Genomic DNA, 27,963 nt, shown 5'->3' with positions numbered 1-27,963 from the left:
TGAAACAAAAAATGGAATTTATTAAATGATAAACATTTTTGACAGACTTTGTATTAAAAAAATATACCAATAATGAACACTAAAAATCAAAACATTTGAAAACGATACATGACACATCAAATTGGCCTAAAACAGCCCGAGTTTTGCATTTGCATAAAATAATTCTCCATCCGTCTTTCCATGTCAAGGTAGAAGTCTTCCACTTTCTCTCCAAAAAGGGGAAGCCAAGGCCTCAACGCGGCAATGGCGGCAACAGCCAGGAGCGTCAGAAAAAGAAGAACGAGGAACACGCGCAAACTCCGTCGGGTGACATTCCGCGTCTGAAAACGAGGAAGAAATCATTCTCAGGTCTCTTCTACACATGGACGCCGATTGATGCTGTCGATGAGTTGAAAAAACGCTTACCGGTTTGCTGTGGAGGAGTTCTTCCCTGCATTGTGATAGTCGAGTCTGGCTGGACTGCAAGGTTTCTTCCATGGTGTGCAACGCAGTCTTGAGAGACTCGCACTGTGAAATAAATCACAATCATTGGAAATACAGCGGGAGAACGGACTTGGTTTCGCACAATTTGTACTCTTTCATGAATAGTTTCCTATCAATAGCTTCAGTAGTTACAGGGAAGCTAAAAATCTGTTTTTATTTTCCATTTGATATGTATTTATGTATACATATACATATCTATATATATATACATATATTTATACTGTATATGTGTTCACATGTATACAGTATGTATACAGACTGTATGTATACACTGAATATATGTGTGCCTGCAACACCTCTCCAGGGAGGCGTCCAGGAGGCATCCAAACCAGATGCCCGAGCCACCTCAGCTGGCTCCTCTCAACACGGAACAGTAGCGGCTCGACCCTCAGTCCCTCCAGAAAGACCAAGCTTCTCACCCTATCTCTAAGGGAGAGTCTGGACACCCTGCAGAGAAAACTCATTTCGGCCGGCGGTATCTGGGATCTTGTTCTTTCGGTCACGAATCACAGCTCGTGACCAAAGGTGAAGGTAGGAACGTAGATCGACTGGTAAATCGAGAGCTTCGCCTTTTGGCTCAGTACCTACTTTACCACAACGGACCGGTGCAGAGTTCACATCAATGCAGATGCCGCACCGATCCGCCAGTCGATCTCCCGCTCTCTCTTACCCTCACTTGTGAACAGGACCCATCCATTTGAAGCAGGATCTCATCCCGGACCCGGAGAGGGCATGCCACCCTTTTCCGACTGAGGACCATGGTCTCAGATTTGGAGGTGCTCATCTTCATCATAGCCGCTTCACACTCGGCTGCGAACCGCTCCAGTGAGAGTTGGAGATCACAGCTCGATGAAGCCAACAGCACCACATCATCTGCAAAAAGCAGAGGTGCAATGCTGAGGCCACCAAACCTCAATGTTGGGCTGCGCCTAGAAATTCTGGCCATAAAGGTTATGAACAGAATCTGTGATAAAAGGGCAACCCTGGCAGAGTTCAACCCTCACTGGGAATGAATCCAATATACTACTGCCAGCAACGCGGACCAAACTCTGGTACCTGTCGTACAGGGACCGAACAGCCCTTACCAGACGGCTCGATATCCCATACTCCCGAAGGTCCCCCCAAAGGACTCCCCAAGGAACACGGTCAAACACCTTTTCAAAATCAACAAAACACATGTAGAACGGTTAGACGAACTCCTACGCACACTCAAGGACCCTGCAGAGGGTATAGAACTGGAGCCTTTAAGAACTCCGGGCGGATCTCATCGACCCACGGGGCCTTGCCACCAAGGTGCTTTCCAACCACCTCAGTGACTTCGACCCCACTGATAGGAGAGCCCACCTTGAGGGACACAGACTCTGCTTCCTCAAAGGAAGGCGTGTCAGTGGAATTGAGGAGCTCGTCGAAGTATTCTCTCCACCACCTCACGACGTCCCAAGTCGAGGACAGCAGTACCCCAGCTCCACTATACACAGTGTTAATGGTGCATTGCTTTCCTCTCCTGCTGCATCGCTGGATGGTGAACCAGAATTTCCTCAAAGCCGTCCGGAAGTAGTTTTCCATGGTGTCGAACTCCTCCCATGTCCGAGTTTTTTCCTCGCATCTTCGCCCGCCATCAGAGCCAACACACCACCAGGTGGTAATCAGTTGACAGCTCCGCCCCTGCCTTCACTCGAGGGTCCAAAACATGCGGCCGCAAATCCGATGACTCAAATACAAAATCGATCATCAAACAGCGGCCTAGGGTGTCCTTATGGCAAGTGCACATATAGACACCTCTATTGTTTTAACATGGTGTTCATTATGGACAAACCGTAACAAGCACAGAATTCCAATAACAGAACACCGCTTGTGTTCTGATCGGGGGGTTCCTCCCAATCTTGGCCCTCCAGGTGTCACTGTCATTGCCCACGTGAGCGTTGAGGTCTCCCAGCAGATCGAGGGAGCCCCCAGAAGGAGCACTCTCTAGCACCAAGGACTCCAAAAAGAGAGGGTACTCTGAGCTGCTGTTCGGTGCAAAAGCACAAACAACAGTCAGGAGCCATCCCCTCACCCGAAGGCGGAGGGAAGCTATCCACTCGTCAACCGGGGTAAACCACAACGTAAAGGCGCCAAGCCGGGAGGCAATAAGTATGCCCACACCTGCTAGGCGCCTATCACCGTGGGCAACTCCAGGGTGGAAAAGAGTCTAACCTCTTACGAGAGGATTGGTACCAGAACCTGAACTGTTTATGGAGGCGAGTCCGACTATATCTGTCGGAAATTCTCTGCCTTACACACCAGCTCGGTTCCTTCCCTAGCAGAGAGGTTACATTCCATGTCCCAAGAGTTAGCTTCTCCAGCTGGGGGTTGGACCGCCAAAGCCCCCGCCTTTGGCTGCCGCCGAAGTCCCTATGCACCCGACCCCATTGGCCCCTCCCAAAAGTGGTGAGCCCATGGGAAGAGGGACCCATGTTCCCTTTTCAGGCTGTGCCGACCACGCCACATGGATACAGGCCCGGCCACCAGATGCTCACCTTCGAGCCCCACCTCCAGGCCTGGCTCCAGAGGGGAGCTCTGGTAATCCACGTCCGGGCAAGGGATACCTAAGTCCATTTGTATTTCTCATCATAAGGGGTCTTTTGAGCCATAGTTTGTCTGATCCCTCACCTAGGACCTGTTTGCCATGGGCAAGCCTACTAGGGGCATAAAGCAGACAACATAGCTCCTAGGATCATTCGGACATACAAACCCCTCCACCACGATAAGGTGATGGCTCACAGAGGAGAGATTTGGAATCGACAGATCATAAAGCTTCTCGATACGTGGCGCGACATGAAAAGAGACAGTGTTCTTATCCTAGTGACCTCTATTTCCTTAAAGCGAAGCTGGTCCCGAACGTGAAGAAACTTCTCCCCTACGATGCAGTCCCCCTTTGCGAATGCGTTTTCCTCCTCAGGTGTACTCTGAACGCTCACGTCCCGTCTCACAATGTCGCCGTCTGGTAGAAATTGGAAGCATTTTCAGGAACAAAGTACAAATAGTCACCATGTGGGAAACCCATTACCGGAAACTATTTGGCAAACATTAGCATTATACAGCATTTAAGCTACGCAAGTTAGCCAATTGCAACAATGCAACATGTGGCTAATTAGCCAACTGTTGCAATTGCTATATAATTCTAATGTTTACAACAATTTGCTAACTTGCATAGCAAAGGTCCGCTTGCTTAAATGTTACATAATGCTAATGTTTACAACAATTGGCTAACTTGCATAGCTAATGTCCACTAACAAAAATGCTCTATAATGCCACAAGAAATTAACTGGTGCGGACCAGATTGCTATGCAAGTTAGCCAATTGCATCAATGCAACAGTTGGCTAACTTGCAAAGCAAAAGTCCGCTAGCTTAAATGCTATATAATGCTAATGTTTACAAAAATTGGCTGACTTGCATGGCCAAAGTCTGCTCGCTTAATTGCTATATAATGTTAATGTTTATAACAATTGGCTAACTTGCGTAGCAAAACTCCGCTCACTTAAATGCTATATAATGCTAATGTTTACAGAAATTTGGCTAACTGGCATAGTAAAAGTCCGTTAGCTTAAATGCTATATATAATGCTAATGTTTACAACAATTAGCTAACTTGCATAGCCAAAGTCTGCTCGCTTAATTGCTATATAATGCTCATGTTTACAACAATTGCCCAACTTGCATAGCAAAACTCCGCTTGCTTAAATGCTTGGCTATATAATACTAATGTTAACCAACTTGCTCAAATGCTAGGCTATATAATACTAATTTTTACCAACTTGCATAGCAAAGGTCCGCTAGCTTAAATGCTATACAATGTTATGTTTACTTGATAGTTTCTGATAGTTGCTTGAATTAATTTTATTTCTGTCAATGTCCCTTTAGGGGCTCAGCACCTAAGCGTATATTAAACTCTTACCGCTACAATTTTGCATTTGATCCCTTTCACGTTGCTGGTATTCCTCGAGCAGGCTCATTTTCAACCGCAGCTCATTCTTCTCTCGCCGCAACGACACCAGCTCCTCGGTCAGCGTTGCTTCTCTCGTCCTGGAAAACTGCGCACCGTTTCGCACCGGCTCAGTACTTGGACTATAGTTCTGGTGATAAACTATCGCAAATCGTATCGTGAGGTACCCACCGCTAATGTACAGTATGAATAAGCTATAAGATGCCTGACAGTGTGAACAAGCACGTACATTTGACTCCCCTGCTCTAGTTCATGTGTCACTGTGTGCGTACTAACCTCAATTTGTACTTCATGCTCTCGCGCTCGTCTGTAGCTAACGTCCAGCTCCTGCCGAAGTTTTCGACTGGTGAGCTTCAGCTCCTCATAAAGGCTCTGCATTCTCAGGACGTCCGTTTTTGCACTAATCAGTGCTTCCTGAAGATTTAGAAAAGCTATTACAACCCTAAAATGCTCACTAGTAGTTTTGTCTGACTCATTAAAAATAGGGTGACAAAACGTCTTCTTTTGCCCGGACATGTCTACATTTTGCATCGTGTCCGGGGCATCTGGCAGGGTAAAACATACCTTAAGTTGGTCTTAACAGGGAATAGATGGATTCAGCCACCTTAGATGAGTTATGTCATATTCACTGTTGCCACTAGAGGGCAGTGTATTCCACCCAAATCAATAAGACGAAATGCAAACACTTTCACAACAAACCATGACAAAGACACTAACTAAACGAATCCGCGAAGCAGCAAAATTTGATTTGAAGCTTTTATCTAATCAAATTACTCGAGTTAATTGATTAATCTTTGCAGCACTAATTTATAGTCGAACGTAGTTGTGGTGTTAGGCATTATAACGCCATTACCCAGCATGCAATGGGCCACTGTACATTAAATACAAGGAAGTGTACTCTACACTGCGCGAAAACGAAACTGTTTTTTAAACATTTGATTTTCACGCCTCGTCTATTTACTAGAATAATACGATACACATTTTTGCATCGTTTCTGCAAGCGGGAATGATCTATTACAGTACATAATATTTTTCGTACAAGGAAGCGGAAGAGCTTCGAAAAACCTTTTGTAATATGATTTTTTTTGTACCGCTGTACAAAGTACTTTGACTAGCGGACGTCCGACCTTCAACGCAACAGTTTTGTTGAGTTCTTCGTTTTTCTCTTGGGTGATCATCTGACTCTTCTCTTCAAATGTCATTTTCTGCTTCTTCGTTTGTTTTCTCGATACATCCTTTGGAAGCCTCTGTGAGGAAACGGACGATTTGTCAACCTTTACGAGACACACAAAAAACAGAGTGGTACATTTGGGATGTTTTGTTTTCAAAGTTGACCACAAACATTGCTTCAACTGCAGTTTTTTTCCCCCTTACCTGTAGACAAGCTTGCAGCTGCGTCTCCAGAACCTTGATCTTGTTTCTCAGCGCATCTTCACTGCAGCGAGTCTGCGGGTTTGAAAGGAAATGACTTGCTGTCATGCTGCAATGTGCGTTGAAATGAATTATTTGTGAACTGAGGATCCATGTTTTTTGGGATGGGAAATTAGGGATTCATTTGGGGATGTTATGAGTTCTAGGCTTAGTTGGGGCTTTTAGAAACTTTTTCTTTGGTGTTTGTTTATTTTGGTGTTGGTGTGCTCTGTGTCCCATGCCAAAAGTTTTGTTGTTTTAAAAAAATAATAATAATAAAAAAACTTCTGACGAGACGAGGTTCAATGTTTTTTTAGGCTAGAGAGAATATGCAATGTTGCTCTAGCCTTTAAAGGTCTGAGCTGAGTGATCATCACACGCTAAATGTAACTCATGGTGTTAGCATAGCATTCGCATTAACATTAGGCTAATGCTAACAGCGAGTTTCCTCTAAACTCTCAGACTTTTTTTTTTTTTTTTTTTACATACAGTTAGTGCCAACCAGGTGGCAATAATTAATTGAAAATAATGTAGTTTTCCTGCTGCTTTTTCCTGCTAATCACCAAGTTGCCGTTGTCCTTGTAGACGCTACAATTTGTGCTTCGAAAAATTCAAAAAAATTGCAAACCTTTATTTATTTTTGCAGTAATTGTTTTTTCAATTTTACAAATGAAAACATTTTGAGTAAACGTCAACTAAAACTAGACGAAATTAGTCTTGAGTTTTCGTCAATAAAAATACATCTTGAGATTATAAAATATGTCGTCCAAAAGACTAAGACGAAAATTAAAAGGGCTGCCAAAAACAACACTGGTGGTGGCAGAGGACGTGGCAGGATACAAGATGAACTTGATGACTTTTTATACACAGAGTGACAGGTGGATACAATCAGCAAGCAAGATTGGAAAACATAAGGGCAGGAAATAAAGGTGAAACAAGGAGGAACATAGCTACTCGAGCTGTCCCGACTAGTCAATGTTGTCAACAACGTAAATGTGTCGACAAGGACAACATCCTGTCGATGGTTAAAGGCGAGTTGAAAAAAAGTATATACCCATGGACTTCATAATGATATTGACAGGTCACATCTGTCATACACTGCACAACGCCTTGACGTAGGGGGCAGTCCTACAGTCCGCTTCAGATATTCGCAGTCGGTCGCAGTTAGTCAGCACATGCAGGGATCTAAAGCTGGATTTAGGTTGAAAAAGTACGAAAGCTATACCGCATACATACAGGAAAGATTGTCTCAGTAGTGGTTTGTTCAAGGATACAGGGCAATTATTATATTTTTCGTACCATGCGTGCATTTTGAAACATTGTGAAATAAAACAACGGGAGAAATTAGCCGCCACAGCGTCGGCATTACATTTCGCCATATTTACGTAAAATAAATGCTGTACTGCCCATTTTTTTGCTCTTTTAACAAAGAATTGAGACTGTTTTACATCCATATCTATAAAGAATTCAGGGATTTAAGCATTTATTCTCAAGAATTTTCAACGGAAAAAAATTGTTTGTTTACATATGGCGGCCACTAATTTCCTTACTGACTAGCCTCATAGTTCGCAATATTTAGGTGAAATAAATGCTACCCGCACCTTTTTTTTTTGTCTTTAACCAAGAATCGAGACTGGTTTACGTCCATATCTTAGGGGTTTAAGCATTTATTCACAAGAATTTGCACCGGAAAAGCTCTGTTTACATATGGCGGCCGCCACAATGACTGACAGACTAGCATCGTACTTCGACATATTTACGTAAAATAAATGCTAACTGTAGTTTTTTTTTTTTTCTTTTAACCAAGAATCGAGACTATTTCACATCCATATCTCAGGGATTTAAGCATTTATTCACAAGAATTTTCACTGGAAAAGCTCTGTTTACATATGGCGGCCGCCAAATTGACTGACAGACTAGCATCGTACTTGGACTTGGACATAGTTACATAAAATAAATGCTAATTGCACGTTTTTTTTTGCTTTTAACCAAGATTCGAGACTGTTTTACGTCCATATCTATAAAGAATTCAGGGATTTAAGCATTTATTCACAAGAATTTTCACCGCACAAGCTCTGTTTACATATGGCGGCCGCCACATTGACTGACAGACAAGCATCGTACTTGGACATATTTACGTAAAATAAATGCTAACTGTACGTTTTTTTTTTTTGTTTTTTTTGCGTTTAACCAAAAATCGAGACTGTTTTACGTCCATTGCTATAATGAATTCAGGGATTTAATCATTTATTCACAAGAATTTTCAACAGAAAAAGCTCTTTGTCTGTGTTTCCACTCGGTCAGCTTTGACGGAGATAGGTCCCCTATGAATCGGCACTGCGCCCCGTGTCCCGTCAATACATTATGAAGTCTGTTATATTAGTATACTGTAATTTTCATACAATAAGGCACACCTGAGCCACCACCACCCACCAAATTTGACACAAAATCAGCATTTTTTTAATAGTATTATGTATTATGTGATATTTACACCAAAAGATATTAAGCGGTATCACTTTATTTGACAGCGGCATCATAAAACCAAATGAACCACCATGAAGCTTAAAACCAATTAACTGCAAAGCTTCATTGCTTTAATAAGCTTCATTTGGCCATCACTGCTCCACCTGCTGTCAACACTGTTATTGTCCAACAAGCCTCCTAGCATGCATTGCAGCGCTACAGATGTAAATAACAATGAAAATTCGGGTTCTGTGCTAATACTTTCTTCAGTTACTGTTCCAGTCGTTTCAATAATTGCTAGTTATGGTATTTGGTGACACTTTGACAGTGGTCCCATTAGACCATCATAATTATGACATGACACTGCCATGAGCATTAATGAATGCTTATGGCAGATGTCATTTTGTGTCATCTGCCAAATGATCTCACTTTTAAAGAGATGTAATAGATCCGAGCTGGACATAAATGGAGTTTGTGACATTAATTGTCCAGGTGACACTTAATGACATGTCTTATGGCAGTCTTATGATGCCACTGTCAAATAAAGTATTACCTATTAACCCAAATAAATCAACAAATAAGCCGCACTGGACTATAAACCGCAGGATTCAAAATGAAAATTATGGTATCTTTTCCATATGGGTAAAGATGAAAATTAGCTTGCAACATTTGTCTGGTCAATTGCGCAATATCCATAGTAAATAAATAATTGAAATTAAAAATAAAGTGCAAATGGAATCAACTAAAAGCACCTTTTAGTACATAACTCACTATTTGTTCCCATAAAAAAGCTACCCGTAAGACTGACAACTGCTGCTCATGGGTGGAGACGAGCAGAGGCAGGAAACCGCAGAGCTGATTGGCCTTCCTGAGCTAGCAACTGCCATTTTTCCTGCCACTTACACGACTGTGACGACAAAGAATACGCACTTACTTTCCACAATGAACTTAAGGCCTTCTGCAGCTGTAGAAAACACTCCTGCAGCGCTGCTACTTTCTTGGTGATGGCCTCCTCCCGCCACAAGCTCTCCTTGATAGAGGAAGGGTGTCTGACTGGGTTAGAGTTGTGATTCTAGTCCAAAAGAGGTTATGAAATAAAAAGTGGAGGTAAAAAGTCGACATACCCCTGTTCAAATTTTTTGGACCAATCCATTTTTCTGGGAGCCTTCCAGTCAAAATTGATCTATTGTAACATGATTATTTACTGCCAGTTCAAATGGACTGGACAGCTATCATCAACAATCAGTTAATGGTAACAAGGTTTTATCAAAATTTTTTTTTTTTATACAGGTAGTCCCCGGTTAAGAGCGAGTTATGTTCGTACGCTGGCGACGTAACCTGAATTTCCGCGTAAGTCGGAATTAACCCTTTAAAAATGCAAAATAACTGTAAAAAAGTCGAAAGGTATTGTATTTTTTGTTTAACTCATTTGCTCCCATAAATGTATAAATACATTCTATTTTTAATTGTTTCAGTGTCCCAAAGGCGTATTTATGTCTTTTTCGTTTTTTTTTTTTTTTTTTTTTTCTCAAAAAAGACATTCAAATTAGCTCCAAAGCACAAAGCTGAAAATCCATTTTAAAGCAATAAAGCTGGCCACTGGAGGACAGTAGCGCATTTGGTAAGATGCGCAACCCGATTCAACTGCAACGAACGGCCAAGCTGCACGGCCAGGTGCCGGCGGAAGAAGACCGAGCAGAACAACCGAGCAGAACAACCGGTAGGACGCCCGGGATGCCAGGCCCTGGACTACCGAGCAGAACGTCCAGGACCACTACTGCAGCGGACGATGTCTTTGAGTCTGTGCTGCCCGCAGAAACTCAAAAAAATTCATCTTTATGAGACAGACGGCGATGAGGGAACAGTTTAACCGGCTGTCGCGGCCAGAACAGCGTCATCATTCAGTTAGTTATGTGTAAATAAATTGTTACTTTGCTATCAATAGCTCTATTTGTCTTGTTGTTTATCTTATTTTGTAAAAGGAAAACCTTATTCAGATGTTTGTGATGTAACTAAAGCCAAAAAATAGCTGTGTAAAAGTCATAGTTATGTTTGAAATGTATGCTTTCACAAAAAGCTCAATTTCTTCGTTTTTTCATCAGAAATTGGAAAATTGTTCAAACTAAGCTATTTTATAATGCTGATTTCTAAAGAATGGAAAATGATATTAACTAGGATTACTTTTTTTCCTGCTGAAAGAAGAGAGTCTAATGTTTCTTGGTGAGTCGGTGGGTTCCATGTTTATATAGCAATAGAACAGAATTTTCTGTGGGCCTTACAAAATCAGCCAAAATCCAGTAAAACGGCCGGGAACGACGGGCCTTGCTACGGTGAAAATGGCTGGGAGTGAATGAGTTAATGGTGGAGTATACACTGCCCTCTGGTGGCAGCATTGGGTCTGGCTGGACTGTCGCCTCGTATGACTAAGGTGCAGACTCGGACGTCTGACATGGATAAAGGATAGCTGCGCATTGGTTTGGCCCACATAAGGCTGAAAGTTTTTTCAGCTAATATATGGTTATGTATGCATTTGTAATTAATTTTACAGCTACAGTTTGTGGAGTTACTGTACGTGTCAGCGATTTGCTGTGAAAATTTTAAATACTGTATGTTCGTAGCATTTAAGCTAGCGGAATTTTGCAAGGCAAATTAAATCTACTAAATCTACATATTGATCAGACTAGATGGACATTTGAACACCAATCGTTTTGTGTCGAATGTTTTATTGTTGAAATGCGTGTCGTTTTGAACATAAGCTTACATGTGTGTTACAGCTTTACAAATTGTCAAAGGTGAGGGAAGTCAGAAGCTTCAAAAAGTACAATTACTTTGTTTCCTGTCTGTCAAGCTGAACAAATTCACGTTTAGTGAGGACAGAGTAGGTCATGCTAATAAAGTGAAGTAGAAAATAAGATACTGTAAGGTACAATTAGGTACTGTTTGTGCGACTAGGAAAAAAAAAAGATGGCGGTAGAGACTCCGGTGTCTTCAAACCGAAATCAGGTAAGTCAAGTACGTTGTAACCCTCGGACTACCTGTATCACAAAAACCTTGAATTTGAAAAGGGGTGTGTAGACTTTTTCTTCGTGTTGCACCATTACGGCATTAAAATGTAGGCATCGTTATTGGCTAAGAAATGGCAATTTTGTATGGTTTTTTTGGTTTTTTTTTTTTTTTTTAAATGTGGTATCGGACCCCAAAAAAAAGATATCAGTGCAACACTACTTTTTCATTTTTTTTATCCACACTAAGTCAATTGTATTTATTGTATTTATTTTTTTGCACCTTCGGAAAAAAATACAAAACTACTGGTAATAACTAATAATTAATACTATCCAGTGAACCCTTTCATATTTTAATGATCAATAAAGATTTTGTGCAAGCAATGGGGACTGCTGATTAGGGTTGGGCATCGTTCGAATTTGAACGATTCCAGTTCTGATTCGATTCCAGTTTCAAACGATTCTCGATTCCGATTCTTTTAATAGACAGGGTAAAACTAAATTGCATACCGTACAGTCCCTGACAAAAGTCTTGTCGCTTATCCATTTTCTAGAAACAACTGCTAATAACTTGACTTTTAATTATTCAATTGGTTTCAGAAATGGCTCATATGAAAGCTAAGACCCTCCTAAATGATATTGAATGTACAAAAATATATTTGTTTCACTGAAAAAAGATTTAATGAATTTAATGAAGACATAAAGGTCAAATTTTGGCAAGACAAAAGTTTTGTCGCCTACAGAAATTAGTGTGAAAATTGAACAAAATATGGACTTTAAATACAAAAATATGTTACATAACATAAGCGAATTAAGTAGTGGTGCTGTGAGATCCAAATTTAATATTTTGTATGACTTCCATGGGCTTGAAGAACTGCATCTATGCGGTTCGGCAAGGATTCATACAATTTATTGATGAAGTCATCAGGAACATCAAAGAAAGCAGTCTTGCATGGACTGTAGTTTATATTAATTTCTTAACTTCTCGATTATTTTTTTAATTATATGAACTTTCAATTAAGCTATTTTTAACTTGTATATAAAAGTCTTTGAATTTGAATATGATGAAGTTTCTTTCCACAGGAGTGCACTTTCACAAAGACGTTTGTTTTTCAAGAGCTCACGGAGAAAACATTTACATATATTCTTTTGCCTATGTTTTAGAGTGTCTTATGCTGCAGGCGTTTATTGTATTGCATCGTTTGTTTTAGGTGGTATTTCTACAAGTTAGTTAAGCTGGAAATGTTCTGTCCCTTGATCTTAAGTTGACTACTACTTTTTAAATTTGATTTCTTTCTAAACTGATGTATTGTTCATAAGTCCACCAGATGTCACTATTGTAACTACGGACTCTACACTTTTTCTTTGGTTTCGCTATGTGCCCTTGGCTTCCCCTAATGGTGAACCACTGGAAGCAACAGGCAAAAACAACATCACATTAGTTGGAAAAAATCCTTGCGCTACACATACAGTGGGGAGAATAAGTATTTGATACGCTGCCAATGGGAAAACCCATTGGCAGCGTATCAAATACTTGCTCTCCCCACTGTAGTTGGGAACCCTTGATAAAGCAAAATCTGTAAGTTTGCACATTTTAACGGAGGGTCTGATATCAATTTGGTGTGGTTATTCTGTTACTTTGTTGTTATTTATGTGAAGCAAAGCAACACGTTTTTGTGCTATGCTAAATTAGCCACTTCATATGATTTGCTCATAACGGAGCTAGTCTTCAGGTGGCTTCTTCTTCGTGGTGTTCGGTAGCCATTTTATCCAGTCGGCGGTCAGGGCATCGAAACTTGGAATCGAAATAAAAAATTTTCAACAGTTCCGGGAGAACCGGAGTGTTAGTCCCGGTTCCCAGGATGCTCGTGCCCAACCCTAATGCTGATCTACACCACAACAACACTGGAATCTATTTAGGCCAAAAGTGTCAAACTCGAGGCTAGTAAGCATAATAAACATGATAGAAATAGCAACTTATGTAAAAGTACTATCTGTTAACAACAAAATATAATGGAGGAAGAACGTCATTCACCTGCATGTAGTCCTGTAACTGCAGAATATCCTGGGAAATACAAAGTGAGATAATGATTGTACTTGTCACGTTTGTATGAAAAATAAGAAAACATTGTTAACTCACGGATTCTTCGACTGTCAAAAGGCCTGACCTGCAAAAGTCAAACAACAAATAAATTTCAATTCATAATAAATTAACGTTCTAGACCAGTGATTGTCAAAGTTACTGATGGAAGTCAACTTTTATATCGACAAACAATGCATGATTTTAAAATGGCAAGGACAGTTGTCAAGAAGAGAATGAGAGACAACAAACTCTGGATATTCCAATTTTAACTAACTCCGTTTATGTCCAGCTTGGATCTTTTACTTTCGTTTAAAAGTGAGATCATTTGCCGGATGACACAAAATGACATCTGTCATAAGCATTTATTAATCTTCATGGCAGTGTCATGTCTTAATTATGATGGTCTTGTGACAGTCTTATGGCGCCACTCTCAAATAAAGTCTTAACACATAGCATAACTAGCAATAAATGAAACAACTAGAACAGTAACTGAAGAAATAATTAGCAAAGAACATGAATTTTGAGTGTTATTTACATCGGTAGCGCTGCAGATGATGGAAACGATGTCGCATTTTTGTCCCGGTATATTTTTATTGCTATTTAGAGGTAAGCATGTTTGTATTTTAAAGTGTGAAAAATATGCAATAAAGAAAATCAGGAAAGGGGGAAAAAATCAATTAGCTCAGGTTGTATAGACACTCACTCTGTCTGGACACTGACTTCTCTCATCTTTTGTTGGGGTGCGTGGGCATCTTTGTAAAAAAAGAAAACAAAAATATGATTTAGTACTTTACAAATAGTTGTATTCGAATACAAATATTTTAATTTCACTCAACCACTAACCATGGTCGACACTGTCCATTTGGTGTGTGCTGTTTTCAATCTTCATCTCTTCCATCCAGGTGTCCTCCTTTGCCATCATCTTCATCATCACCTGGGGACACATGGATCACGTGACAGTTAAGTCAGAAAGCTGTGATAAAATATTATTTTTAAAAGGAAATAATCATCCATTTTGTCTTCATTGTTAATACTAACAACATGCCTAAAACAACTTCAAGGTAAATTGTGATGGACATCGAAAAACATGACATTTATCCAATTATAAGTATAACACCATTTACCATTTAATCGTTTAATTAATCAAACAATTACGTGATTATAAAAATAATTGTTAGTCGCAGCCCTATCGCTAACATACTAAAACAAACCTCCAAAAATGCCACCCAAACAAAAAAAAGTGTCTGTATGTGTCTACTGGGTTTGGGCTGGTTGGGACATGGGGGAGTGGGGGCGCCGTTTTCATTTCGCATACCCAAACAAGAATGGGTATTTGCCCCCAGCCTGTTATTGCTCTATGTAAGCTATTGGTCAACTTCTGCACAATAAAAAAAAATTTTGTGGGTAGTAATTATGATCCATAGAAGTTGTATACATTTAACTAAAAGTATTTAGGTAAGCAAGTGAACTGTATTAAAGTGGTTAAAATTAACTCTTTTTACCCAGTTTTAATCAGTATAAACTTGAACAATATAATATCGACCCAAAAATATTAGGTGTGTGCTAAAGGCTGTGCATGCGCAAACGACTTATATGAAACTGAAAGGAGGACCAGCGGCACGGTGGCTGAGTGGTGAGCACGTCTGCCTCACAGTTCTGAGATCAAGAGTTCAATCCCGGGCTTCGGCCTTCCTGTGTGCAGTTTGCATGTTCTCCCCGTGCCTGCGTGGGTTTCCTCCAGGAACTCTGGTTTCCTCCCACATCCCAAAAACATGCATGGTAGGCTGATTGAACACTCTAAATTGTCCGTAGGTAAGCGTGTGTGCGTGAATGGTTGTATGTCTCCTTGTGCCCTGCGATTGGCTGGCAACCAGTTCAGGGTGTCCCCTGCCTACTGCCCGTAGTTAGCTGGGATAGGCTCCAGCACCTCCGCGACCTTCGTGAGGAAAAGCGGTATGGAAAATGAATGAATAAAAGGAGGACCATTTAATTTGGCGGGACACACCAACTTGGATGGCATCGTACAGTAGCAGGTATGTTTTAACTTACTCTTTCATGTTAAATTGACAATGCGAAAACATTAACAAGCCTTGTATGCTGCGTGTTAAATTAAGAAGCCCCTATAGTCCAAATATTTGGATATTTTATTCCTAGCTTTCGACAACCATTCATGATAGCTAGCTAACAATGTTCTTGAGAGCATAGCAACATGAGTTGTTGGTAATAATGTGGCTTAAATTGAACCATTAACCGTATTTTGTAATGGACTTTTCAGGTACGGCTTACAGTATTGTCAAATGTTTCACCGTTCGGAATAATTGAGTGGTACGTCACCTCCAGTCCCAGACTGGAAGTACCCCGTGTGCCATTTGCTGAGGTGTGCCGCCTGCAGCACAACTCATGTTGTTCGCATATTACCTATTTTGGACTGATGCCTTCGTTATACGCGGAGTTTAAGGGGGGGGCACCAGTGGCCGAAAAGTGTCATTGCATGTAATTGACTTTTCTATATTTTGATTTTAAAATTACCGTATTGGCCCGGATATAAGACGGTGTTTTTTGCATTGAAATACCACTGAAAAAGAGGGGGTCGTCTTATGTTCGCGGTCTAGACATTATACCCATTCACGACGCTAGATGGCGCCAGATATCATTGAAGTGATGTTCTGTCATGACAGATCTCAGCTACTCTTTTTAGTTTAACCAGTTTGCATTATTTTATTGCAATTTTCCTTATTCAGATTGGTTTCAAGACTACAGTTACGGTTAGACTTCCCTTTGATGGTTAATGCGGTTATTGCAATTTTGTTGTTTTATCACAATAGATTGGTTTATTTACATTTCAAAAACTAGAAGCCATTCAATTACGAATGTGAATGCACTTTAGTTTTCATATTTAAATGTTCAGATATTAGGGTTTGAATGAGGCAAAATAAAATGCTTTTTCTCTCAAATATATTGTTATAATCATTTGTTTCGGATGTACTGTAATTATTTTCTGTATAAAACGTAATTTGGTGTTTAAAAAGTCCAAACTTGAGTCTGGAAAAAGAGGGGGGTCGTCTTATAATCAGGGCCGTCTTATATTCGGGCCAATACGGTAGTTTTCAGGTAAAATATTGTCTATAAAAGTTGTAAAGCAATAAAACAAACAACAAAAATGGATGAAAGGAACAAAAAAAGATAATTTTATAATGGGTCAAAATTATTTTTCGAACATATCATGTGACTAGCACCTCAGAGGGTAATTTGATTTGCTTAGCCAAAACCACCTGAGGAGCAAAGAGGCAAGATGGATATGCGTAATTTTTTCAAACCTAAGCTTTTAAAAGCGACAACTACTGAGCAAGAACCAAAGATTGAAATTGGGGACCATGAAACGCCAGAGACCACCGTTAAAATGGTGAGCGGAGTTTCAATTTGCCCCAGTAAAGACGCTAATTGTACAGCAGCGCCACCACCGGTGTTTGCCAATGTAGTTACTACCCCCGTCAAAAATTGTATCCCCTGGCCGCAGGAACGCACACACACAAATTAGTTATGAGTCATGTCGACCTAAACAATTAATTGAAGCCAGAAAAGAGCCACAGTTATATATTTTGGACATCGACGTACAGTAATAGCAGTTATAGGTCATCCTACGTGTAAAACAGTAAAACATTGCCTTTCTTTACATTCTTTACGTATGTTACATGAAACAATAGCAAAAAAATATTATTTTTTTTTTATGGTTGGGCCATGTTTTAAAATCTGGTAGATAACTACATCACCAAAACACGGAAATCAAGCAAATTAGTGCAGCGCAGTGGCTCCGCCCAGGGGATTCAATTTTTGACGGGGGAAACCACATTGGCAGGCAGGCATACCATATTCAATGGACGACGATCTCGGCGAAAAGTATAGCTCTCCTAAGCAGCCTGATTTAGAATTCCCCTGAAGAATGATGGGAAACAAACAATGCTCATTTTCAACTTAGTACTATAAATATTCTTGTAAGTTAATTTTATTGTTGGCACTGCGTTTTGGGGTCATCAATATGTTGTTTCCCCCCTGCTCCAAAAGTCAAACTCCGCCTATGGCCTTCATGTTCTTTATTCATTAGTTAATATAGTACTGTACTTGAACTCATACTATGAGGAAAAATGTTTGCATGCAATTTATACTGGGCAGACAATTTGTTAAAAATTTTAAAAGCAAATTGGCAATAAAAAACAGTTGTCGAGCATATGTTTCTTTTGGGTGCAATGACTTTAGGCTTAGGGCCAAACAAACCTGATCCACAATAGTAATAATTAAATTGATATTTAAATTAATATTGTTAAAAAATATTCAATAAAATATAAAATACAAATAGGCTACAATCATGAGTAAATACCTCAATTTTAATGGCTACTAAGTGATATAATCTGTTTCAAAAGGTTCAATAAACCAAGGGCGTAGGTTTGCATAGGGAGGTAGGGACATGACACTACCAACTTTTCAGGACGCTCAAATTGTCCCCACCAACCTTTAAGCGAACCTATTTGCATTATATAATGACTTCAGTTATATAGATAACTTAAATTGTCATCCCATGTTGTAAGGATAGAATTAACCCTACCATTATTAAGTGAATTACTTTCATTATGTTGATTTACATTGACCTCTTTTCACTTGCTGAATGTGCCAGTCCATTTTTCTCCTCAAACGCACGTTTAATTTACTGATGACTTCAATCCCCCCCTTTTAAAAACACAAACAGACGCGCAATCACAGCCCCGACACAAATACAACATGCCTCCGCTCCCTTCGAGGACGAGGAGTATAAGTTTTTTCCCGCCAACAGCAGCCACTGTAAGTAATGTAAAAAGACATCAATGTTGGTGGAAGTGGGGAACACACCACTGATTTTGCTACTGAAAGTCGAACCTGCATCAGAGTCAGCATTACATTAATCTGTGTGAATTTCCCGAACTCGAGTAGGAAGCTGCTTTAATAGAAATATCCTCCTGGATGTGTTTTCCACTGTTAACGTTAATTAAACTGTGAGAAATGTAGTGAATTAAGGTTTACCCCCTTCACCACAATTTTCCTTTTCATTTTATTTAAGTGGTTTTAAAGCAGCCCAGAGGAGCTTTCATTTTTTTGTTGAGTTCGTCTGTGCTTGTGGACAAAAGCAATACTATAAAGGAAGGCTCCATTTTTATTTATTTTTGTTATTCCCTGACTAAGAGGTTTTTTCAGTTATATTTAATTTCTTTATTTGAAGAATGTTGTGTGGTCCTAAGACAAATGTTTATTTTTTGCATTCCTGGATAGTTAAGAGATTATTAACAAGTTTGTATTTATTGTGTATGTCAATATTAATTTGAGTTATGTTCAAATATTGCAATTTAAATTTGCTAATAAAATCCAGACATATATATTGGAAATTTTCAAAATGGTTCTTTAGCAGTTTTTGAAAACAAAGGTTTGAATCAAACATTGTACTGTATCACCTGAACTAGTACTTATGAAAGTTAGTATAAGTCAATACAAATGTATTTAGAATTGATCATTTAGCCTATCAATTAATTAGGTTCATATTTGTGAGAAATGTAGCCCTGAACCCCGTTCATCAAATCTGTTTGGTCTTATTAATGTCCCGTCCCCAGCAAAAAGTGTAAATGCAGCAAGGGCGTAGGTTTGCATAGGGACGGTAGGGACATATCACCACCAACTTTTCAGGATGCTTAAATTGTCCGCACCAACTTTTACGCAACCTTATTTGCATTATATCATGACTTCAATTATATAGATAATTTAAATTGTCATCCCATGTTGTAAGGATAGAATTAACCCTATTATTATTAAGTGAATTAACGTATTTTCAATATGTTGAGACTTGCATTTACCCCTCTTCACTTGCTGAATGTGCTAGTCCATTTTTCCCCCTCAAACGCAAGTTTGATTGGCTGATGACTTGACATTTACGCACGTTCACAGCCGGTGTTCTGTCAAATTTTTCACCCTGATACTATTTTGCTCCTGAAGCTTTTGTGGTGGTGAATAAACACTCTTTTACATTCAGTTGGACTCTCAAAGTTATCCAAAGGTGCTAAATAAACAAGAGAATACTGGATTATTTTTTTTGCAAGAAAGTAGCTCTACCGATTTCACCAATGAGGTGTCGCAAAAATAATCACGTGACTCCATTATACCAATCAGACGCAAGCTTGCCGTTAATACTTCACGCCAGCCTGCTGAATCATGTGGTGGCTTTAGCACCGTAAAAAATGAAGTATTTGATATTGAGCGCTGCTCTCAACATGACTCGAAAGTGCGGATTTCAACCTCTCTCCCAGTTTTTATTTGGCATGACTGACCAAGGAAAACCGGATATATGCTCATTTTAATTTAATTATCAAAGAACTCTTCACTATTCAAACTAGGAATTATTTTCTCCACCAGAGGGCGTCAATGCTCTTTGGGCGAATAATGCCTCATTTATGTTTGTTTTTTTCTCTATGGAATTCAATGTATTTTTTATTTTATTTCTTTGGCTTAATGTGGTTATGTAATGTGTTATTGTCCAGTATCATTATAACAACGGTTCATATACCATTGTTTAAAAAAAATCAAACAAAAAAAAGCAGTTACTCAAAATAATACTCTTACTTGAGTATTCTTTTCACTGTATATTTTTTTTACTTGTACTTGAGTACATTTTGTGTATGACTACTTTTACTCTTACTTGAGTAATATTATTTTGAAGTAACGCTACTCTTACTTGAGTAAAATTTTTGGCTAAATTTAAATTTGCTTATAAAATCCAGACACCTATTCTGGAAGTTTTCAAAATGTTTCTTTAGTAGTTTTTTTAAAACAAAGGTTTGAATCGAACTGGTTATCTCCTGAACAAACCAATACATATGCACTGCAAAACTTCACCTTCTTAAAACGGAGGGGAAAAAAGCTTAACTTCCTTTGTTTTCAGTGTAAATCTACTAGAAATAAGTGAAATTATCTGCTAGTGCTTCAAGTAAATTTTACTCAGATTTCTTGAAATAAGAAAAATACGCAGCTGAAAATAAGCTTATCAGACTTATTTTAAGCAAAACGTTTGTATATTTAATTTAAAAAAAAAAAAAAACTTGTTTGTCAGAAATGTTCTTGATTCAAGAATAGATATTGTTCAAAACATTATATGAAAGCATTTTTTTCTTGATTTAGGTGAAAAATGAACAACTTGTAGTTGTATGGCCTTAATAAGAACAAATACTGTAGTAATATTTACTTAAAGTAAGTGGAAGAATCTGACGCATTAATCTGTTAACCAGCCTTTAACACTCAGAACAAGATGGAGAAAATTATTCGACTAGATTTTAAAAATATATATCAGATTAAGACGTTATAAATTTGCAGTGCGGATGTTAAATAAATTTGTATTGATTTCTGTGCATTGATAATTTCACCTATCAATTAATTTGGTTTACATTTGTGAGAAGTGTAGCCGTGACCGCCGTTCATCTGCTTGGTCTTATTAATGTCCCGTCTCAAGCAAAAAGTCTACATGGACCAAACCTATACGCCCTTGCAATAAACCTTACGCAAATTATTTATTGTTGACACATTTAGGTCATATTTGCTAAGTAAGATTGGTTAAATTTTACACTATCAAACTGAGAGTAAATTGCTACCTCAATTTCATTGAGTAAATTCTATAGGCTTTTACAGTGTGTGCTAACAGGTGCATTTAAACGTTCAAATAGGGAATCATTTTTGCATTTAAAAAAAAATGAAAACAATATATGTACTGTGGCACTAACTATGGACTGATTCATCTTTTAATCGCTTGACGGCACTCGTATTAAAATTTGATAAAATAATGGGGCAGGGGGAAAAATCAAGGAATTTCAACCACAAATTAACTATGAAAAAATGCTATTAAAATTTGGGATCGCTTGGCAGCACTAATTCTAATCATAAATAAGGGAATGATTTGTGTGAAAGTGCAAATGACGGCAAAAGACGTCCAATCCATTTCGCCCGGTAGGAACTGTACGTCAGTCACTGACAACCAATGAGTGAACTACTTTTTTTCCCACCTGCGAAGTGATGAAAGGAGCACGACACTCACGTTTTCCCGTCCGCCAACGTCACCGAAGCCGCCGTGTAGGCTAAAAAAGGACGCCGAGTCGCAGGTGGAGAAACGAGAGCTTCCGCGGTCCTCCTCGGGCGTGCGAGGCAGCGACCTCCTCTTCCTGAACTCTTCTTGTCTTTTGTTGCTGAGTGTGTGTTTTAGCAGCGCCGTGTCGTAATCTTTAGCGGGGCTCCGGCATGACGTCACGTTCGTGCGTCGTCGTAGCTGCTCATGTTTCTCTGCTCGGAGCTCCGATATGCGATCAAAGTCTCTCACGGGGGACGCTTGGAGACCGCGGCGCAAGTCCATCGCCCGGGCTAACAAACCCACCGCCTATCCATACACACACAAACATAAAAAATACATATTTTTAAAATTGATTTATATGTTTATTTATGTTTGTTTGTTATTGTTATTGTTGTTTATTTGTATTTTATGTCATGTTTACTCAGGGCAAATGAAAATGGCCAATTTGGAGGCCATAAAGCAACACTAGGTAACTTTTCAGGTTTGGTCGATTTTAGCAACGCCAGTGGACAAAAGTTGTTGTTTTGCCCACGAGGACCAGCACACACGCACACAGTGTCATAAAATCACGATCTCCCTGTCGCCTGCAGATGGAATAAACAACATTTCTGTTTCCAGTGGGTGTATGAAGGATGAATGGTAATAAGGTAATGAATTTAGTTGTGTTTAAACAATAGCATACACTAGTGGCCGAAAGTATTGGCACCCCTGCAATTCTGTCAGATAATGCTGAATTTCTCCCAGAAAATGATTGCAATTACAAATGTTTGGGAGCAATAACTTCATTTATTTTGCTTGCAATGAAGAAACACAAAAGAGAATGGGGGGGGGGGGATTAAATCATTATCATTTTACACAAAACTCCAAAAATGGGCCGGATAAAAGTATTGGCACCCTTTGAAAAATCATGTGATGCTTCTCTAATTTGTGTAATTAACAGCACCGGTTACTTACCTGTGGCACATAACAGGTGGTGGCAATAACGAAATCACACTTGCAGCCAGTTAAAATGGATTAAAGTTGACCCAACATCTGTCTTGTGTCCTTGTGTGTACCACACTGAGCATGGAGAAATGAAAGAAGACCAAAAACATGCCTGAAGACTTGAGAAGCAAAATTGTGAGGAAGCATGGGCAATCTCAAGGCTACAAGTCCATCTTCAAAGACCTGAATGTTCCTGTGTCTACCGTGCGCAGTGTCATCAATAAGTGTAAAGCCCACGGCACTGTGACTAACCTCCCTAGATGTTATGACGTTAAAGAAGAATTGACGAGAGATTTCAACGAAAGAGCGTGCTGATAGTGGATAAAGAACCTTGACTGACATCCAAACAAGTTCAAGCAGTCCCGTGGTCCGAGGGTACAACAGTGTCAACCCGTACTATCCGTTGGCGTCTGAATGAAAAGAGACTCTAGACCCAGGAAGACCCCACTTCTGACCCAGAGACATAAAAAAGCTAGGTTGGAGTTCGCCAAAACTTACCTGAGAAAGCCAAAAACATTTTGGCTCTGGTCAGATGAGACAAAAGTAGAGCTTTTTGGGAAAAGGCATCAACATAGAGTTTACAGGGGAAAAAATGAGGCTTTCAAAGAAAAGAACACGGTCTCCACAGTTAAACATGGCGGAGGTTCTCCATATGTTTTGGGGTTGCTTTTCTGGCACTGGACTGCTTGACCGTGTGCAATTCATTATGAAGTCTGAAGACGACCAACACGTTTTGCGGCATAATGTAAGGCCCAGTGTGAGAAAGCTGGGTCTCCCTCAGAGGTTGAGGGTCTTCCAGCAGGACAATGGGCTGACTTGTCCTGGCTCGCAGGGTTTCGTTGGAGATTTGCTGGGGCCACCTGATGTTCCCGATGGTTCTGAGAGCCCTGCTGTCAAAGCCATCTATTCTTGAGGCCAGTGTCTTCTTTAAGGACCATGTTTCAGAGCCATAGAGTAGAATAGAGAGTACGGCGGTGTTGTAAATTCGGAGCTTCATCTTTCGTGAGATGGTTTGGTGCCGCCAGAGTGGTTTCTAGAGCGACTGCAGGGCAGAGGATGCCAGGGCTCTCCGGCGGAGAACCTTTGATTTAAGATCCGTTATCGTTCACCATGGACCCCAGATAAACAAAGCTTTTTACAGGCTCTATGGTGTCATCACCAAGCAAGATGAGGGATGGATCAGGTCCTGACATGCATGAATTTGGTCTTGGTCCAGCTCACGTGGAGACCAAGCTTTTCTGCCTCTTCACTCTATATACGTACTCAGAGCGTCCCTCAGCTGGTTGTAGGAGGAGCTGAGCAAGATGGTGTTGTCAGCGCACTCCAGGTCAGTCAGTTGGTAGTTTCCAAGGGACGCTCAGGGTACTGGCTTACAGACCCTGCACATCAGGTGGTCGATGACAAAATTAAACAGGTCTGGAGCAGCTACGCAGCCTTGGCGGACACCACTGGAGATGGGAAACTAGTCAGTGTCACGGCCTTTGACACGGACACAACTCTGCGTTTCAATAAAGTAGTCTAAAGAGGGTGGTGATTTTCGGGGGTGCGCCAAGGGCTTGTAGGATACTCCACAGTGATAAGTGGTGGACTGTATCAAATGCGGCCTTGAGGTCTAGGAATCCAATGTAAAGATGCTGGTCTTTCCGGAATTCATAGACTTTCTGAATGAGCAGATGGACGGCGGAGATAGGATCTGATGTGGAGCGGTTTTGCATGAAGCCACCTTACTGGGGCGGCGGCTACTTCTAATCACTGGGAGAGCACGGGTCAGCAAGATCGCTGTGAAGAGCTTACCAGGAATGGAATGTAGAGTGATGCCTCTGTGGTTCAGCGCAAGTAAAGTGAACTGTGTTGTACAGTGTTGTTTTCATCAACGATGACTATAATGGAAACATTTCGTTGACAAAAACATTTTTCATGACGATGACGAGACGATAAAAAGCTAAAAACGTATCTTGGGAGACAAAAACTTAACGACAGGAATGCAAGTTTTTGTCTGACGAGACGAGAACAAGACGAAAATGCGCCATAGTTTTCGTCACATGTTCACAACGTGTGACATTTTATGTGTAGTTAGCTTGCCTGGTTGTGTCACTCATGTGACGTGCTGCAACCCCCCAACTAGTCTAGTGTCCTCTCCAGTCTTCCCATTGCTTTTTTTTTTAGACACACACGGTAAGATTTGTCTTTTTATCCCGGCAAGAGAGAATATGTAATGTTGTTTAGCCTTTACAGGTCTGTGCTGTGTGCTAAATGTAACTCACAGCATTAGCATAGCATTCACGTTCACATTAGCATTTGGCTATTGCTAACGGTAAGCGTCCTCCTAAACTGTCGGACAATTCAATTTTTTTTTTTTTTTTACATACAATTCATGGCGTCCGGGTATAACTAATTGAAAATAATTTAGCCTACTGTTTTCTTGCTAATTTTTTAATTTTACAGACAAAAATATTGAGTTAACGTTAACGAAAACTAGACGAAGACAAACACATTTTGAAATGACTAAAATATGACTAAGACTAATACGTTTTATCGTCCAAAAGATGAAAACTAAGACGAAAATTAAAATGGCTGCCAAAAACAACACTGGTGTTGTATTATTGGCTAGACACCTGTTGCGCATTGAATTACGTTGCAAAATAGTGCAGAAAACAATTTTGTTGGTCTAATTAACAACATTATATCAGTTCTAAAATTAGATATTAATTAATAATGTAGCGCTTGCAAAGATTGGCAACGGAATGTTGCTTCACTAAATCAGCACAGGAGTCAAACTCACTTTTCACCACCAATGGGAGCGTTGCGTTGCCGTATTGAACGCACCAATAGGAGTGTCTCATTGCTGTATCAAACGCACCAATAGGAGTGTCGCGCTGACACATCACTGCGGCGCTAACAGACAGAAGTCCTATTGACACTACAATATGTTTCTGTTGAATTTTATTTTGTGCACTGCACAGACCCGGCTGCAGAGAGAATTTAAATTAAACAAATTTTAGATTTGTTTAAAAACAACAACAACAAAAAAAACATAGTAACCTTTGCTATGTTTGGAAATCGTTTAATGTTGTGAATCAACTGTTAAAGTTGTTAAAATTGCTCCCGTTTTTGCATTAGTTCCCTTCTGTCTACTTTTGACATGTTAAAGTTTTAAAACTGTTTCATCATTTAAAGATAAAGCCAAGATATTGCCGATTTAGGAGTATTTAGGATAAAAAGTTACTTAAATTTGCTAGGAAGGTTCACTACAACAGAGCCTTTCTGAGAAGTCTACTGCTTCAAAATGGCGACTGTTTATTAACGCCGCCGTCTGTCATTTCACATGTAGTTCTATAAGCGTTTGATATCTAGGCGTAGATTGTAGGCTGTCGGCTACAGTCAGGAAATATTGGAGACACCTAGCCTAGCATCGCGTTTGCAACAGCGTCACAACTCTTCTCTCTCGTTGTCTCTGACTTTTCTCGCGTCATTCAACCAATGTAGTAACGCACATTGTCTCGTAGCCGAAACAGTGACAAAATCCAAACGGAGAAAAAAAAACGTAATGCACGAAAAACGTACAGATGTTGAACATACGGCGTACACATTTTAAAAATCAATGCTCACTTGTACAAATTACACCGAAACCGTACAACTTGACAGCTATGGAAAAACAATGGTGCAGTTCTGTGCGCATTTATTCAACTAAAGTGCTTCAGCGTAAACATAACATATGCACTGATAAACTACTCGGCCCGCCCTCCTTATCTGTGATTGGCTAGAAATTGCCTTCATTCGCTGCTCAGATTGGTTGAATTGAATGACGACAGATCAATATAATAGAGCGTTCGTCCTCTATGTGTGTGTTTTTGTGGAATATTTAAAAAAAAAAAAATTACACAATACAGTCTAATAGAGCTAGGGCGGGCACACCAGTCTCTCAGGGCGGGCCCGGCCCCCTAAAGCTCACCCATGCCGCCGGGTCTGGTGCTGCATAGGTTTTCTTGTGCGCTGAGTATGTGCGAACATTGGTCATTGCGAGGGAACAATGGTCACAATACAGTCACGAGACCACAAACAAGCTTGCAGTTGGAAGTCCTGCGATCACGCCGGCATGTTTGATCACTGCGGCGTGTTCAATCACGCGTCGTCTTTAAAGCACAGTAAAAATTCAACTGTTTAAATTTCACGGTAGGAAATGTTTTCTCCACTAGAGGGCAGCTATGCTCTTTAGACAGGGGATGTTTCATTTTTCTAGTCTGAATTCAATAGTTTTTGTGAATTTTTTTTGGCCTAATATAGTCATGTAATGGGTTATAGTACCGTATGATAAAAATAATTATCACTGCCCTGTACTGTAAGACGTTACTCACAATGTTACTCATGACTTGAGAATTCTTTTCACAGGATACTTTTTTACTTGTACTTAAGTTAATTTTTAGGTGAGAAATATTATTTTGAAGTGCCGATAAGACTGTGTTTTTTGCATTGAAATAAGACTGAAAAATTGAGGGTCGTCCTATATTCGGGCGCTAGATGGCGGCAGATATCATTGAAGCGATGTTCTGTCATGACAAATCCCAGCTACTCTCACGTTTACCCAGTTTGCATTATTTTATTGCAATGTTTTTCCTTATTCAGATTTGTTTCAGGACTACAGTTAGCTAGACTTCACTTTGATGATTAATGCAGTTATAGCAATTTTGTTGTTTTATCACAATAGATTGGTTTGTTTACATTTCAAAAACCAGAAGCCATTCATTTACGAATGTGATTGCACTTTAGTTTACATATTTAAATGTTCAGATATTAAGATTTGAATGACGCAAAATAACATGCTTTTTCTCTCAAATATATTGTTATAATCATTTGTTTCGTGTGTACTGTATTTATTTTCTGTATAAAAATTAATTTGGTGTTCAAAAAGTCTTTTTTCAAACTTGAGTTTTGGAAAAGAGGGGGTCGTCTTATAACCAGGGCCGTCCTATATTCGGGCCAATACGGTAATGCTACTCGTGTCATACTGTATTTTTTGACAACCCTAACCACCTCAGATACACAAATGCAGTGTTGCAAAATTATTTGAGTCTGTAAATATGACCGCGCCACCAGCGGGTTGCATGTTAAACACAACCAAGTGTCTAATCTTGTCACTTGATGATGTACGTGGAATGGTGAACTGTGCAAAAAAAGTCAAATGAAAAGCTTTCTTAGTAAAAAAAAAAAAAAAAAAATGAAATGAAATGAAAAGACGACCTACCCCACCATTTTATCCAGAATGGGAGACTCTGCATGCGACTATTCAGAAGTCATCAACATCTAAAAGGAAGTCATTTGTTTCTCGTCTTACGCGTTCTGCTGCGCATGATTTTTCAGGAAGTGAAGAGGACGACGTCATTTGTTCCCCTATCTCAACAACCACTCGTGCCAAACTGATATTTTA

At 39.7% G+C, this 27,963-nt stretch overlaps 1 protein-coding gene across 3 annotated transcripts; it reads right to left on the bottom strand.

Moving 5' to 3' along the window:
* traf3ip3 (TRAF3 interacting protein 3) lies at positions 1-27,928 on the bottom strand. Of its 3 annotated transcripts, none has more exons than XM_057828230.1 (14): positions 27,781-27,928; positions 21,525-21,860; positions 14,270-14,360; positions 14,130-14,178; positions 13,484-13,511; positions 13,379-13,408; positions 9,276-9,413; positions 5,843-5,914; positions 5,596-5,742; positions 4,745-4,882; positions 4,421-4,556; positions 3,333-3,466; positions 406-507; positions 1-320 (listed from the first exon to the last, which is right to left on the bottom strand). In XM_057828230.1, exons 2-14 carry the CDS (start codon positions 21,834-21,836, stop codon positions 117-119), a joined length of 1,581 nt encoding a protein of 526 aa, XP_057684213.1. In that variant the 5' UTR covers positions 21,837-21,860; positions 27,781-27,928; the 3' UTR covers positions 1-116. The 3 variants fall into 3 exon arrangements, with proteins under 3 accessions (XP_057684213.1, XP_057684222.1, XP_057684229.1); XM_057828239.1 differs by having other exon boundaries at positions 9,276-9,371; XM_057828246.1 differs by lacking the exon at positions 21,525-21,860 and having other exon boundaries at positions 27,781-27,927.
* Positions 27,929-27,963: the final 35 nt, after the last annotated feature.

Source organism: Corythoichthys intestinalis, chromosome 2 (assembly GCF_030265065.1).
Source record: "Corythoichthys intestinalis isolate RoL2023-P3 chromosome 2, ASM3026506v1, whole genome shotgun sequence".
NCBI lineage: Eukaryota > Metazoa > Chordata > Actinopteri > Syngnathiformes > Syngnathidae > Corythoichthys > Corythoichthys intestinalis.
This window is presented reverse-complemented; position numbering and strand designations above follow the sequence as displayed.

Excerpts from the sequence above, each read along its gene's own strand:
- traf3ip3 (XM_057828230.1), bottom strand. The coding sequence starts at position 21,836 with ATGGACTTGCGCCGCGGTCTCCAAGCGTCCCCCGTGAGAGACTTTGAT. Across the intron at positions 14,361-21,524 it reads ACGTTGGCGGACGGGAAAAC|GTGATGATGAAGATGATGGC; the intron begins GTGAGTGTCGTG and ends ATGTGTCCCCAG. Across the intron at positions 5,743-5,842 it reads AGCTGCAAGCTTGTCTACAG|GTTGACAAATCGTCCGTTTC; the intron begins GTAAGGGGGAAA and ends TGTCTCGTAAAG.